General features: G+C 44.6%; 1 protein-coding gene across 5 annotated transcripts in view; it reads left to right on the top strand.

Moving 5' to 3' along the window:
• LOC103164823 (probable C-mannosyltransferase DPY19L1) overlaps nt 1-16,884 on the top strand; it is a 121,636-nt gene that overhangs the window by 35,262 nt on the left and 69,490 nt on the right. For all 5 annotated transcript variants that reach the window (XM_029048665.2, XM_029048667.2, XM_029048668.2 and 2 more), the window contains exons 7-8: nt 1,924-1,981; nt 13,998-14,089. In XM_029048665.2, coding sequence (XP_028904498.1) covers nt 1,924-1,981; nt 13,998-14,089 — 150 coding nt within the window. The remainder of the gene's footprint in view (nt 1-1,923; nt 1,982-13,997; nt 14,090-16,884) is intronic.

Raw genomic sequence — 16,884 nt, 5'->3', positions numbered from 1 at the left:
TATTATATTGTGCTTGCCCAAACACTTAGTTCTGTGCTGTACACACAGTAAGTGCTCAATAAATGAGAAGCAGCGTGGCTTAGTGGAAAAAGCACAGGCTTGGGAGTGAGAGGTCATGGGTTCTAATCCTGGCTCTGCCACGTGGCTCAGTGGAAAGAGCCTGGACTTCGGAGTCAGAGGTCATGGGTTCGACTCCCGGCTCTGCCACTTGTCAACTGTGTGACATGTGGCAAGTCACTTCACTTCTCTGTGCCTCAGTTACCTCATCTGTGAAATGGGGATTAACTGTGAGCCTCACGTGGGACAACCTGATTACCCTGTATCTCCCCCAGCGCTTAGAACAGTGCTCTGCACATAGTAAGTGCTTAACAAATACCAACATTATTAACATTATTACCTGTCAGCTGTGTGACTTTGGGCAAGTCACTTAACTTCTCTGGGCCTCAGTTACCTCATCTGTAAATGGGGATTAAGACTGGGAGCCCCATGTGGGACAACCTGATTACCTTGTATCCCTCCAGCTCTTAGAACAGTGCTTGGCATATAGTAAAAGTTTAACAAATGTCATCATTATTATTATTATTAAATACTACTGATTGATATTAGACAATCCCTTAGATCATAAGGTCTTTGAGGACAGAGATCAACCCGGCCCATTCTATTGTTCTCTCCCACGTGCTAAGTATAGTGTCTTGCGCAGAGTAAGTGATGAATCAGTTACTATTGAATTGATAGACCTAATCAATGGGCTTTCAGAAATTCCATTTGAAATACAGTACGTAACCCAGCCTGTCAGGCAGGAACTACCCATTAGTGTCTAGGGATGAACCTCTGACCCGGTTTGACCTTTACAATGGAGAGAACCCACTCATGTCACCAGAATCCAATTGTGCCCTGCTTGGTCGGGGCCAGAGGACCCAACAACATCACAACACCCACAAAATAGTACTGACAATTTCTCCCTTTTGTACACATATTTGGTCTCCTCTCAACCTCCGCCCCCAGTTGGGTGTACCAAACTAACCCTAACCCACCCCCTTCCTTTCCTCTTATTCACTGTCCTCTGCCTTATCATTATCCTATTACCCCTTCCTACTGTGACTGTGCCGTAACATTCATGTTGAATGAGTTGGTAAAGTCTTCTCCCAGCCACCGAACGGGGCTCTTGAGCTTCTTTCGGTCCTCTGCCCAGATTTTGCAGTCTACCTTCCTTAGCTAGTCAAACAATCAATTAATCAATCAGTGGTATTTACTGAACACGTACTGTATGGAGAGCACTATATTAAGAGGTTGGGAGAGTATAATGCAACAGAATTGGTAGACACATTCCCTGCTCACAAGGAGTCTATGGTATAGAGGGAAAAGTATCTTCAGATACTTCCCCACCAAATGTGATTTTCAGATCATCCCTGCTATTCCAATTACTCTTGGCTGTTCCGCTACTGATTGGTTCTTTAAATTAGATCTACGGCAACTGGAGTCTTCCCCGATAGTAGTCTGTTGCCCAGGTGGAATGGTGAGTTATTACTTAATGGCACAAACCTTCCCTTGGTATCCATGGAAGGCAATAACAATGTCCTTCTGATGTAACAAAACAAAGCTCCCACCAGGGAGGGAATCAGCAGCCTCAGGACAAAGTGGATTTTCCAGTGGTACCCATCCCTTGGCATGCCCTAGCCAACTCCCTAATTGAGAAGTACAAGCCCAGTGCCAATGCCTGGTAGCGATGCCCATACAGACACCTGGCTCATCCTGAGTCCATTTGGTTTCTTATTAACTTGTTTGCTTTTTTAATTATGGAAAACCACTGGTGTGAAAACCAAAGAGATAATGACTCTGTAAGATGTGGGTGATGAGCTGGAGAAATAGTGACATTGATATGAATTATAATTATAAATATGTATGCATTCTTTCCCTTCACAGTGATTACCCACTTGGAGGCTTAATTGTAGTTCTATGCTACTTTTTCAACCATGGTGAGGTAAGTCTTCCAGAAAGAAATATACACATTTTGAAGGGGAAATTTCTGACAAGGAAACAAAGCTATCCTAATTAAATGCGTTTTTTGATTTTAAAAAATCAAATATTCTTGGATTACATGTGCATTTCAATCATAAATAATTTCAAAATTCATTTTGATTGAACATTTATATACATGAGTATGTAAACTTTTACCATAACTCATAACAATCTAAAGGCTTTAATTAAATATATTGGTTTTCATTTTGTCAGTGCAGGCAGAAATGCTCAAATTGATAGGTTCTTTTCTCTAAAACTTAGTTATAAGAAGATTAGGCATTCTATATTGTATCAGACTAGTGGTTCACCCATCTCAGTGGATACAAACAGAGGTACTATGAGGAACCTGGCATTATGGTCTTATAAAACTCCCGAAGGCCCAGGATTTTGCCAAGCCTACTTAAACTCAGAATTAAAGGAGGAGCTTACATGGGCCAACTACAGCAGGTGAATACTTGCAACTCCTCAATTTTGTACTGGTTGAATAAAGTGAAGTGTTTCACTAAGCCTGTTCATTGTTAAACACTAACAGTAATTATTATAATAGTGATATTTAAGTGCTGACTCTATGCCCCTAAGCAGTGGGGGCAGATATAGTACAGTGCTCTGCACACAGTAAGTGCTCAATAAATACGATTTAATGACCCACTCCCTGTCCCACATGGGGGCCACAATCTGATGGGGAGGGAGAACAGGATTTGCTCTTCTCTGAGGAAACTGAGGCACAGAGAAGGTAAGAGACTTGCCCAAGGTCACACAGCAGGCAAGTGGTAGAATCCAGGTCTCCTGACTTCCACCCCTTTGTACTCTCCACTAAGCAACACTGCTTCTCCTAAAATCCTTGCCCCCTAATTAGTCCCACACTCACAATGAAATGTTGACATACCTGATACCTTAACCGTTTCTGTAATTCCAATCCATTGCAAGAATATAAGTTTTAACTTGTGATTTCAAACCAGTAGAAACACATTCAACTAGTCGGTGTATCTCAAACATCACTGCACCTCACCTGAAAATGAGTTGCCTCCTTAGTCCTTCCCCTTCCCGGCCCCCTCTCCAACTTTCCCATCCTTCCCAGCAATATCTCCAGAGGAGAGCTCTGCCTCCTCTCAAATGCCACCCCCTCCACATGCACATCAGACCCCATTCCTTCCCACCTCATAAAAACTCTCATCTCTTCCCTCCCTAACAGCCATCTTCAACCATTCACTCTCCAATGGCTTCTTCCCCATTGCCTTCAAACATGCCCATGTCTCCCCTATCCTAAAAAAAACCCTTCCTTAACCCCACAGCTCCCTCCAGTTTTCACCCCATCTCCCTCCTACCATTCCCCTCGAAACTCCTTGAGCGAGTCGTCTACACCTAATATCTCAAATTCCCCTCCTCTAATTCTCTCCTGGACCCCCTCCAAACTGACTTTTGTCACCTTCACCTCAATGAAACCACCCTCTCAAAGTCACCAATGATGTCCTTCTTGCTAAATCCAATGGCTTCTACTCCATCCTGGTACTACTCGACCTCTCAGCTGCCTTTAACACTGTAGACCACCCCCTTCTCCTGGAAATGTTATCCAACCTTGGCTTCACTGACTCTGTCCTCTCCTGGTTCTCCTCTTATCTCTGGCCATTCATTCTCAGTCTCCTTTGCAGGCTCCTCCTCTACTTCCCACCCACTAACTGTGGGTGTTCCTCTAGGTTCAATTCTAGGTCCCCTTCTATTCTCCATCTACACTCATTCTCTGGGAGAACTCATTCACTTCCATGGCTTCAACTACCCTCTCTCTATGCAGATGATATCCAAATCTACATCACCTCCTTGATCTCTCTCTTTTTCTCCAGGCTTGCAACTCTTCCTGCCTTCAAGACAACTCTATTTGGATGTCCTCCCATCACCTCAAACTTAACATGTCCAAAACACAACTCCTTATTTTACTACCCAAACCTTGTCCTCTCCTGGATTTTCCCGTCAATGTAGACAGCACCGCAATCCTTCCTGTCTCACAAGTCCGTAACCTTCGGGTGGCTTAGTGGCAAGAGTGGCTTGGGAGTAAGAGGATGTGGGTTCTACTCCCGGCTCTGCCACTTGTCAGCTGTGTAACCTTGGGCAAGCCACTTAACTTCTCTGTGCCTCAGTTACCTCCTTTCTCTCATTCAACCCACATATTCAATCCATCTCCAAATCCTGTCAGTCTCATCTTCATCTCTGGGAGAACTCATTCACTTCCATGGCTTCAACTACCCTCTCTCTATGCAGATGATATCCAAACCTACATCACCTCCCCGGTCTCTCTCTTTCTCTCCAGGCTTGCAACTCTTCCTGCCTTAACATTCTTCCCCTCTTCAAAGCTCTACTGAGAGCTCTCCTTCTCCAGGAGGTCTTCCCAGACTGAGCCCTCCCTTTCCCTCTGCTCCTCCTTCCCTCTCCATTCCCCCTTCTCCCTCCCTCTGCTCTACCCCCTTCCCCTTCTCATGACACTTGTGTATGGGACACTTGGGAAGCAGCGTGGCTCAGTGGAAAGAGCCTGGGCTTCGGAGTCAGAGGTCATGAGTTTGACTCCCGGCTCTGCCACTTGTCAGCTGTGTGACTGTGGGCAAGTCACTCAACTCTCTGTGCCTCAGTTACCTCATCTGTAGGCTTCAAGACTCTCCATCACCTTGCCCCTTCCTACCTCTCCTCCCTTCTCTCTTTCTACTGCCCACCCCATACACTCCACTCCTCTGCTGCCCACCTCCTCACCGTCCCCTGTTCTCGCCTATCCCGCCATCGACCCCTGGGCCACGTCCTCCCGCAGTCCTGGAATGCCCTCCCTCCTCACCTCCGCCAAACTAATTCTCTTCCCCTCCTCAAAACCCTACTTAAAGCTCACCTCCTCCAAGAGACCTTCCCAGACTGAGCTCCCCTTTTCCCTCTGCCCCCTCTACCCCTCTTCACCTTTCCGCAGGTAAAGCCTTTTCTCCCCCCTTTGCTCCTCTGCTCCTCCCCCCTCCCATCCCATCCCTTCAGCACCATCCACTCAACTACATATATCTTCATTACGCTATTTATTTTGTTAATGAGATGTTCATCACCTTGATTCCATTTATTTGCTATTGTTTTAATGAGATGTTCTTCCCCTTGATTCTATTTATTGCCATTGTTCTTGTCTGTCTGTCTCCCCCGATTAGAGTGTAAGCCCATCAAAGGGCAGGGACTGTCTCTATCTGTTACCGATTTGTACATTCCAAGCACTTAGTACAGTGATCTGCACATGGTAAGCACTCAATAAATACTATTGAATGAACTGTGAGCCTCATGTGGAACAATCTGATTACCCTGTATCGTCCCCAGTACTTAGAACAGTGCTCTGCACATAGTAAGCACTTAACAAATACCAACATTATTATTATATTTGTATATATTATTTATTACTCTATTTTATTAATGATGCGTATATATGATTCTATTAATCTTGATGGTATTGATGCCTGTCTACTTGTTTTATTTTGTTGTCTGTCTCCCCCTTTTAGACTGTGAGCCCATTGTTTGGGCAGGGATTGTCTCTATCTGTTGCTGAATTTTACATTCCAAGCACTTAGTACAGTGCTCTACACAGAGTAAGTGCTCAATAAATATGATTGAATGAATGAATGAATGAATGAATAACCACTAAAATCCACCCTTTCCTCTCCATCCATGCTGCTACCATGTTAATACAATCACTCATTCTATCCCGCCTAAATTACTGAATCAGCCTCCTTGCTGACCTCTCAGCCTCCTGTCTCTCCCCACTCCAATCTACACTTCACTCCATTGCCCTGATCATCTTTCTACAGAAATGCTCTGGGCATGTCACCCCTCTCCTCAAAAATCTCCAGGGGTTGCCTATCAGAAGAGAAGCAGCGTGGCTCAGTGGAAAGAGCACAGGCTTGGGAGTCATAGGTCATGAATTCGAATTCCGGCTCTGCCACTTGTCAGCTGTGTGACTGTGGGCAAGTCACTTAACTTCTCTGTGCCTCAGTTACCTCATCTGTAAAATGGTTATTATCTGTGAGCCTCACGTGGGACAACCTGATTACCCTGTATCTACCCCAGCGCTTAGAACAGTGCTCGGCACATAGTAAACGCTTAACAAGTACCAACATTATTATTATTATTATCCACCTCCATATCAAATAAAAACTCTTCACCATTGGCTTTAAAGCCCTCCATCGCCTTGCCCCTTCTACCTCACCTTGCTTCTCTCCTTCTACAGCCCATTCCACACACTTCACTTCTCTGGTGCTAACCTTCTCATTGTGTCTCAATCTTGCCTGTCTTGCTGCCAACCCTTGGCCATGTCCTATCTCTGGCCTGGAACACCCTCCCTCCTCAAATCCGCCAGACAGTTACTCTCCCCACCTTCAAAGCCTTACTGAAGGCACATCTCCTCCAAGAGGCCTTCCCAGACTAAGCCCCATTTTGCCTCATCTCCCACTCCCTTCTGCATCGCCCTGACTTGCGCCCTTTGCTCCTCCCCCCTGTCCCCACCCCACAGCACTTATGTATATATCTGTATTTTATTTATTTATGTTGATGTCTGTTTATTTGTACTGATGGCTGTCTCCCTCCCTCTAGACTGTGAGTTCATTGTAAGCAGGGATTCCTACTCTTTACTGCTGTATTGTACTTTTCCAAATGCTTAGTACAGTGCACTGCACACAGTAAGTGCTTAATAAATAAAATTGAATGAATGAATGAGGAGACAGATAGATGCAGAAGACAGATCATGACACCTCAATCAAGAAAGAAACTACATATGCATGATATATATTTACAGTTTTTAACAGAGTGATCCAAGGTCCATGTCCCACATGGAGCTCTAATCATAATTCCCATTTTACACTTGAAGGAACTGAGGCACAAAGAAATAAAGTGAATTGCCCAAGGTCACACAGCAGTGGCAGAGTCAGGATTAGAACCCAGGTCCTTCTGACTCCCAGGTCTCTTCTCTATACATTAGGCCATGCTACCAAGCACTTCCCCTATCCTGCCTTGACTACTGTACCTGCCTCCTTGCTTATCTCCCTGCCTCCTGACTCTCCCCAATCCAGTCCATACTTCACTCTGCTGCCTGAATCATTTTTCTGCAAAACCAACTCAGTCCAAAAACCTGCAGTGGTTGCCCAGAAACTCCTTGCTATCAGCTTCAAAGCATTCAATCAGCTCACCCTCTCCTACCTTTCCTCTCTGCTTTCCTACTACAACCCAACCCAAACACTTTAAAGTCTTATTGAAAGCACATCTCATCCATATGACCTTCCCTGACTAAGCCCTCATTTCTTCTTCTCCCACTCCCTTCTTTGTCACCCTCACAATTGTATTTACACCCTTAGCCCCACAGCACTTATGTACATATCCATAATTCATTCATTTATATCAATATCTGTATTCCCTGTAGATTGTGAGCTCATTTTTTTTATGGTATTTGTTAAGAACTATGTGGCAAGGACTGTACACAGCACTGGAGTAGATACAAGGTAATCAGGTTCATTCATTCATTCAGATGTATTTATTGAGCACTTACTGTGTGCAAAGCACTCTACTAAGCACTGTACTAAAAACCTCAAAGTACAGGAGAGTACAAAACAACAATAGACACATTCCCTGCCCACAACAAACTCACAGTCTAGGAGACACAGTCCATGTCCTACATGGGGCTCACAGTCTTAATCCCCATTTTACAGATGAACTAACTGAGGCACAGAGAAGTGAAGTGCCTGGACCAAGGTCTCACAGCAGATAAGTTCCAAATAAAGACCCAGGATTAGAACTCAGGTCCTTCTGACTCCCAGGCCTGTGCTCTATCTACTAGGCCAAGCGGCTGCTCTGAAGCGCATATTAAGCTCACTGTGAGCAGGGAAGGTGTCTACCAACTCTGTTATATTGTTCTCTCCCAAGTGCTTAATACAGTGCTCTGTACACAGTAATCACTCCATAAATAAAATTAATTGATTAATTTCAAAATCACATTAATGCAATAATAAACATTCTATTAACATTTTATGCATATTGCCAAACAAATTGGTAAAAATAAGATTAACTAATGGCTTGGCCATTTTGCTCAATAGTTTAAGGACTTCCCTCCCCAGCCAAGTGATTGAGGATGTGCTGAACTGTCTCTATCTGTTGCCGACTTGTTCATTCCAAGTGCTTAGTACAGTGCTCTGCACAAAGTAAGTGCTCAATAAATACTATTGAATGAATGAACATCACCTGGGAACTCTATCCTGCTATATTGCTGTATTCTACTTTCCCAAGTGCTTAGTACAGTGCTCTGCACACGGTAAGCACTCTATAAATATGATTGAATGAATGAATGAATGAATGAATGAATGAATGAATATCCTGGACACCCAGGTTCTCAACCGCTTCATTTCCTTGAGACATCACTCTCTAAGAATACCAGTGACTTCCCCACTGCCAAGTACAGTAAGTGAGCTCTGATCTGTCCTAATCCTTCATGGCTCTCATTTGCCTTTCAACATCATCAATGGTATTGATTGATTGCTTACTATATAAAGAGCATTGTACTAAGCACTTGGGAAAGTCCAATACAAGAGTTTTACTAGATATGCTTCTTGCCCACACAAACTCACAGTCAGTGGGGGAGACTGTGGCTTTTACTCTATTCTAATTCTCCTTGACCTCTCAGCTGCCTTTGACACTGTCGACTATCCCCTTCTCCTCCACACCTTATCTCACCTTGGCTTCACGGACTCCGTCCTCTCCTGGTTCTCCTCTTATCTCTCTGGCTGGTCATTCTAGGTCTCCTTCGAGGTGCCTCCTCCCCCTCTCATTCTCTAACTGCTGGGGTTCCCCAAGGGTCAGTTCTTGACCCTCTTCTGTTCTCCATCTACACTCACTCCCTCGGTGCACTCATTCGCTCTCAAGGCTTCAACTATCACCTCTATGCAGATGACACACAGATCTACATCTCTGCCCCATCCTCTCCCCTCCCTTCAGGCTCGTATCTCCTCCTGCCTCCAAGACGTCTCTCCCTGGATGTCTGCCCGCCACCTAAAACTCAACATGAGCAAAACTAAGCTCCTCATCTTCCCTCCCAAGCCCTGTCCTCTCCCTGACTTCCCTATTACTGTGGACGGTACGACCATCCTTCCCGTTTCTCAAGCCCGCAACCTCGGTGTCATCTTTGACTCAGTTCTCTCGTTAACCCCACACATCCGATCTGTCACCAAAACCTGCCAGTCTCACCTTTATAATATAGCCAAGATCCGCCCTTTCCTCTCCACCCAAACGGCTATCTTACTGTTATGGGCTCTTGTAATATTCCAGCTAGACTACTGTGTCAACCTGCTCTCTGATCTCCCTTCCTCCTCTCTCTCCCCACTCCAGTGTATTCTTCACTCCGCTGCCCGGCTCATCTTCCTGCAGAAACACTCTGGGCATGTCACTCCCCTTCTTAAAAACCTCCAGTGGTTGCCTATCAACCTCTGTGCAAAAGAAAATCTTCTCACTCTAGGCTTCAAGGCTCTCCATCACCTTGCCCCCTCCTACCTCTCCTCCCTTCTCTCTTTTCACTGCCCACCCCTCACACTCCGCTCCTCTGCTGCCCACCTCCTCACCCTCCCCCGGTCTCGCCCATCCTGCCATCGACCCCTGGCCCACACCCTCCTGCGGTCCTGGAATGCCCTCCCTCCTCACATCCGCCAAACTAATTATCTTCCCCTCTTCTAAACCCTACTTAAAGCTCACCTCCTCCAAGAGGCTTTCCCAGACTGAGCTCCCCTTTTCCCTCTGCCCCCTCTACCCCCCTTCACCTCTCCGCAGCTAAACCCTCTTCTCCCCCCACTTCCCTCTGCTCCTCCCCCTCTCCCTTCCCATCCCCTCAGCACTGTACTTGTCTGCTCAACTGTATATATTTTCATTACTCTATTTATTTTGTTAATGAAATGTACATCGCCTTAATTCTATTTACTTGCTATTGTTTTAATGAGATGTTCATCCCCTTGATTCTATTTATTGCTATTTTTCTTAACTGTCTGTCTCCCCCGATTAGACTGTAAGCCCGTCAAAGCTCTATCTGTTACAGATTTGTACATTCCAAGTGCTTAGTACAGTACTCTGCACATAGTAAGCGCTCAATAAATACTATTGAATGAATGAATGAATGAATGAGACAGGCATTACTATAAATAATTTATAATATATAATTTATAGGTATATGCATAAATACATAGCTTGTGTAAGTACATTATGAGAAGCAGCATGGCCTAATGGAAAGAGCATGGGCCTAGGAGTCAGAGGACCTGGGTTCTAGTCCTGGCTCTGACATTTGTCTGCTGTGTGACTTTGGGCAAGTCACCTAATTTCTCTATGCCTCAGTTGCCTCATCTGTAAAATGGGGATTAAGACTGTGAGCCCTATGGGGGACAGGGACTGTGTCCAACCTGATTATTTTGTAACTACCCCAGCACCTTAGTACAGTGCCTGGCATATAGTAAGAACTTAACAAATACCACAGCAAAACACCGTGGCTTAGTGGATAGAGCACGGGCCTGGGAGACAGAAGGACCTGGCTTTTAATTCCAACTCCACCACTTGTTTGCTGGGTGACCTTGGACAGGCCACTTCACTCCTCTGGACTTCAGTTATCTCATCTGTAAAATGAGGATTAAGAATGTGAATCCCATGTGAGACAGGGACTGTATCCAACCTAATGAACTTGTATCTACCCCAGCACCAGTGCTTGGTAAATAGTGAGCACTTAACAAGTACCATAGTTATTATTATTATTATCTTTATTATAAGTGTTGTGGGGTTGAGGGTGGGAAAAATTTCAAATTCCCAAAGGTCAAAGAACCAAGTGCATGGATGACACAGAAGGGAGAGGAAGCTGGGGAAAAGAAGCCTTAATTGGGGAAGGCTTCTTGAAGATGTGTCCTTAATAAGGCTTTGAAGGTGGGGAAAGGGGTGGACTGGTGTAAATGGAGGGGAAGGGAGTTTCAGGCTAGGGGGAAGACTTGAGAAAGGGGTGAGAAATGAGATAGATGAGATCTGGGCACAGTAGGTAAACTGGACCTAGAGGAACGAAGTGTGCAGCTGGACTGCAGTAGGAGATTGGTAAGGTATAGTAGAGGAGGCAAGCTGGTTGAGTGCATTAAAGCCAGTGGTGAGGAGTTTGTCTGATGCAAAGGTTTACGGGCAGCCACTGGAGGTTCTTAAGGAGTGGGGAGACATGCACTGATTGATTCTGTAGAAAAATCTTGGCAGCGACGTGAAGTATGGGCTAGAATGGGGAGGTCAGGTGGCAGGGAGGTCAGCAAGGAGGCAGATGCAGTAGTCAAGGCGCAATAGGATAAGTGCTTGAATCAGCAAAGTACTAGTTTGGAGGGGGAGGATAGAGCAGATTTTGGGAATGTTGTCAAGGTAGAACTGACAGGATTTGGTGATAGAGTGAATATGTGGGTTGAATGAGAGAGATGATTTGAGGACAACACCAAGGTTACAGGCTTGTGAGATGAGTTCTGGGCTTGTGAGTTGCCTTTGTTAGTAGAAGGCTTCTCCCTCCTCTTAGAAAAAATATTAGTCTCCCGGTCTTGTCTCTCTGGCCATTTATTCTTAGTCTTTTTCGTGGGCTCCTCCTCTGCTTCCCACCCTCTAACTGCGGATTTTCCACAAGGTTCAGTTCTGGGTCCCCTTCTATTCTCCATCTACACCCACTCCCTTGGAGAATTCATTCGCTCCCATGGCTTCTACTTCCACCTCTATGTGGATGATACCCAAATCTACCTCTCCAGCCCTGATCTTTCTCCCTCTTTGTAGTCTTGCATTTCCTCCTGCCTTCAAGACTCCTCTATTTGGATGTCCTTCTGTCACCTAAAGCTAAACATGTCCAAAAGAGAACTCCTTATTGTCCCACCCAAACCCAGTCCTCCCCGTGACTTTTCCATTACTGTAGATGGCACCGCCATCCTTCCTGTCTCACAAGCTCAAACCTTGGCATAATCCTTTACTCCTCTCTCTCATTCAACCCACATATTCAACCCACTGTTGGTTCCATCGTCACAACATCCTAAAATCTGCCTTTTTCTCTTCACACAAACTGCTACCACCTTAATGAAATCATGTATCCTATCCTGCCTTGATTACTGTATCAGCCTCCTTGCTGATCTCCCAGCCTTCTGTCTCTCCCCACTCCAATCCATACTTCACTCTGCTGCCTGGATCATTTTTCTACAAAAATGTTCAGTCAACTCCTCAAGAAATTCCAGTGGTTGCTCATCCACCTGCATATCAAACAAAAGCTCCTCCCCATTGGCTTTAAAGCACTCAATCACCTTGCCCCCTCCTTCCTCATCTCATTACTCTCCTATTACAACCCAGTTCACAAACTTTGCTCCTCTAATGCCAACCTTCTCACTGTTCCTCTATCTCATCTCTCTCGCTGCCAACCCCTCGCCCACATCCTGTCTCTGGCCTGAAATGCCCTCCCTCCTCAAATCCGACAATTACTTCCCCCTACTTCAAAGCCTTAGTGAAGGCACCACTCCTCCAAGAGGCCTTCCCTGACTAAGTCCTCCTTTTCTCTTCTCCCACTTCCTTTGTGTTGCTCTGACTTGCCCCCTTTATTCATCCCTACTCCAACCCCCACAGAATTTATGTACATACCTATAATTATATCAATATCTGTCTCCCCATCTAGACTGTAAGCTCATTATGGGCAAGAAATGTATCTGTTAATTGTTATTTGGTACTATCCCAAGCCCTTAGTAAAGTTCTTTGCACACAATAAGTGCTCAATAAATACAGTTGAATGAATTAATCTTATTATGAACAGGGAATGTCCACTCCACTCCACTCCACTCCTCTGTTGCTAACTTTCTCACTGTGCCTCATTCTCGAGCCTGTCCAGCCTTCGACCCCTGGCCCATGTCCTACCTCTGGCCTGGAATGCCCTCCCTCCTCAAATCCACCAAACAATCACACTTCCCCCACTCAAAGCCCTACTTAAGGTTCACTTCCTCCAAGAAGCCTTCCCAGATTAAGCCCCCCTTTTCCTCAGCTCCTCCTCCACTCCCCATTGCCCCGACCTGCTCCCTTTGCTCTACCCTTCTCCCCACCCAACAGCACTTGTGTATATATGTACATATATATAAATAATTCTAGTTATTTACATTAATGCCTGTTTACTTGTTTTGTTGTATATATCTATAATTCTATTTATTCATATTAATGCTATTGATGTCAGTTTACTTGTTATGATGTCTGTCTCTCCCCTTCTAGTCTGTGAGTCCATTGTGGGCAGGAATTGTCTCTATTGCTGAATTGTACTTTCCAAGCCTTAGTACAGTGCTCTGCACACAGTAAGTGCTCAATAAATACAACTGAATGAATGAACTACCATGTATCTACCTTTTTTTCAATATTCTGTAAGCAAGCAATCAATTGTATTTACTGGGTGTTTTCAATACTGGACTAAGTGCTTGAGAGAGTACATTAAAGTTGATAGAAATGAACCCTGCCCTTAAGGAGCTTATACTCTATTGACAGAAACAATCAGTCAGTCAAGCAGTGGTATAAATTGAGCACTTACTGTGTACAGAGTGCTGGATTAAGTGCTTGGAAGAGTACAGTACAACAGAATCTGTAGTCATGTTCCCTGTCCAAAAGGAGCTTACAGACTAGAGGACTGTAAAGCCTAGAGGACATTAAAATCACTTATGATGGGAGAAGCATCAGAGTGTAAATTATGATCGTAAGACTGAAGGTTGGATGAGTCACAAAGTGCTTAAGGAGTACAGACCCAAGTGCATAGACAATGCAGGAAGGAGAGCGAGTAGGGTGGGGAGGTGAGTGAAGGAAGGATGAAGACAACTTTGATCACCTTTAAAATCTCTTAAGGTTTCTGGTTAATTTGGATAGAATCTGATTTAGCCACAAGGTCAAATTTGCAAAAAGGAATGAAACATATGATTAATGAAGCCTCCTTTTATTTTCAGTGTACTCGTGTGATGTGGGCTCCACCCCTTCGTGAAAATTTCTCCTACCCATTCCTAGTACTTCAGATGTTGCTTGTAACTCATATTCTCAGGTAATTTTCGTTGCTGCTCAGTTTATTCTGAATGGATCAAAAATGGAATTTTAAAATACATCCCTCTTTAGGAACTAATGCAGTTATCAAAATTCAAGTTTTCTATTTGGAATATTTTGCAAATGAAGCCACTTGGCTTCCAAGTTGAAAAAGCAAGTATAATTCTTAATTGAAGTGCAGTTTAAACCGCATTGAATAATTTTTTTTTTTATTTGCAAAGCTAATGCTGGGGTATTTAACAAAAAAACTCCATTGTAATGAATTGCTTCAGGACATTTCCTAGACCCTTCAAGATTTATGAAGTCATTATACTTAGGAAGGACTATATGATCTGAAAGAATCACCATGTTTTTAGTGTGAGGTCTTGAACACATTTCAATGGTTATATGATTTTATTTCCTTCCCAAGGTGGTTCAGGGTAGTACTGTAGCCAGTGGGTTTGAGAAGAAAAGATGCTTTGTCAAACTGATTTGTATAATTTAAAAGAACTGGAAGATGTTTCACGAGGTCCACCTTCTGGGAAATTCTTGCCTCCAGACAGATGAATTTCTAAATCACTCCAGGGAGACAGTGTCATTTATTTTTAACATTTTCCAAGGGTAGAAATTCTTGAATTCTGTTGACAACAAGCTATCTGTGATTATGTCATTCTGATAAGGCAAGATTGTCTCCTTAGGCTTATTTCCTTTCGCTTTATCCTCTGTGGGAATTTGGAATAATTAATCAGTATCCCCCTCATATTAATCTTTGACATCTTTCAGCTCCCTTTTCTTCATGCTTAAAGTCCCTTTCAACCTTTCTTTAAGGCTCCACTGGGGAATCTCAAAAGCCCTAATGCAGCTACAATGGATGTACAGGGAGAGCCACCATTTTGTTTAATGATGTCTGTTAAGTGCTTACTGTTTGCCAGGCACTGTACTAAGTGCTGGGGTAGATACAAATTAATCAGGTTGGACATAGTCCTCCATGTCCAACATCAGGCTCACAGTCTTAATCCTCATTTTACAGATGAGGTAACTGAGGAATAGTGAAGTTAAGTGCCTTGCCCAAGGTTACACAGCAGACAAGTGGCAGAGCTGACGTTAGAACCCAAGTCCTCTGACTCCCAGGCCCATGTTCTAGCCACTAGGTCACTCTGCTTTGTCAAAAGTCCATGTGCATCTAGATTCTGCCCAGCTCTTAAATTAATAATATCGTTTTTACTTGCTTAATTGCTCAATCACGTTAAGTCCCCACTCCCTGATTACTGAGGAGGGAGTAAAATATTGTTCTTAAGCAGGGATAGTGTTGCAAACCAGGATAAGAAGAAAGGCAGGATCAGGATGCCTGGGATGCAGGCTCAAGCTGCTAAGATTTCTTTTTTAAAATGAGCTCACATACACTTCTCCAGTTCTCTCCTGGTCCCTCTCCATTCTGGCATCTGCCCCCTTCACTCCATGGACAGTGCCCTCTCAAAAGTCATCAGTGTTCTCCTTCTTGCCAAATCCAATGGTCTGGAGCTTCCTTCCCCTTCATATCTGACAGACCACCATTCTACCCACCTTCAAGGCCTAATTAAAATCACTTCTCTTCCAAGAGACCTTCCCCAACTATGCCCACATCTCCTCTACTCCCTCCTTCTTCTGTATTGCCCTGCACTTGTATTTCTACCATTTATTAACTCTCCCTTAATTTCACAGGACTTGCATATACATCCGTAATTTATTTTAATGTCTGTCTTCTCCTCTAGACCGTACAGTACTTGTGGGCAGCAATCATGTCTATAGGTCTATTTTATTGTACTCTCCCAAGTGCTTAGTAAGGTGCTCTGCACACAGTAAACAAGGAATAGATACTATTGATGGATTGGAGGTGTGGTAGGAAAGAAGGGCAGGGATGGGGTGATTAAAAGGAGGGGATTGGGGAGACATGGTGAGATCAGGGAGATATAAGGGTCTTAAGAGAGCCTGTCAGTAGTAGTAGTTAGTAGTATAAGCTGGTGTTTCCTTTGATTAACTGTGGGTCTGAATGTAGGTCCTTTCTGGTGTGACATCAGGGACACATCCAGTCAGGGGGATCCTTGGATCCATGAGGTGAATATTGAGGTGTACACAGCTGCCTGAGGCAACTGTGTAGAAGTGGAAACAGACGTCTGTTGAAATGTAAAAAAGGCCAGGAATCCTCATCACTGCATCAGGCAGCCTCACCTGGTTGGTGCTTTCTGCTATGAATTCAGCCCTGACAACAGGCAAAGTGGGAGCAGGGTGAGGTATGATGAAGGAATGAATGCTTCTCAGCTCCAGCACCTGGGGAGTGAGTTTTCAGGATCCCGGCCAAGAGCAGGCAGTGATTCTGATGTTCAATATCCTGGGCCAGCTGATCAAGGCTGTGGCAGTTCAGGAGTGAATTTTCAGGGTCTGGTCAGGGAGCAGACCACTTCTGATACTTCAGTGAAAAGAGCCCAACTCAAGGAATCAAGAGTCCTGCTTTCTAGTTCTTGCTCTGCTTGCTGGGACTAGGCCTTCAGTGGTGAAAGTTTCTGCCAGAAGAACCAGCTAGGACATTTCATAAGGTGGACTGGTGCAGTAGGAATCCTGGCAAAGATTGCAGCAGAAGTCAAGTCAAAGAGATTCCGGGTTGTGGCATTGAGTCATGGCCTTGGCACTTCACTTGGATCACCTTGATTGTCAGTGGATCCTGTATCTACAAGAGCCTTTGGGTGCCCTTTGCAGTGGGCTGCGACTCTGCCCACCTCCTCACCCATTGCCCTCCATGACTCAGATGGAACACAACTGGCAAGGGTGAGAGAATGCAAT

Source organism: Ornithorhynchus anatinus, chromosome 21 (assembly GCF_004115215.2).
Source record: "Ornithorhynchus anatinus isolate Pmale09 chromosome 21, mOrnAna1.pri.v4, whole genome shotgun sequence".
In the NCBI taxonomy this organism is placed as follows: Eukaryota; Metazoa; Chordata; class Mammalia; order Monotremata; family Ornithorhynchidae; genus Ornithorhynchus; species Ornithorhynchus anatinus.
This window is presented reverse-complemented; position numbering and strand designations above follow the sequence as displayed.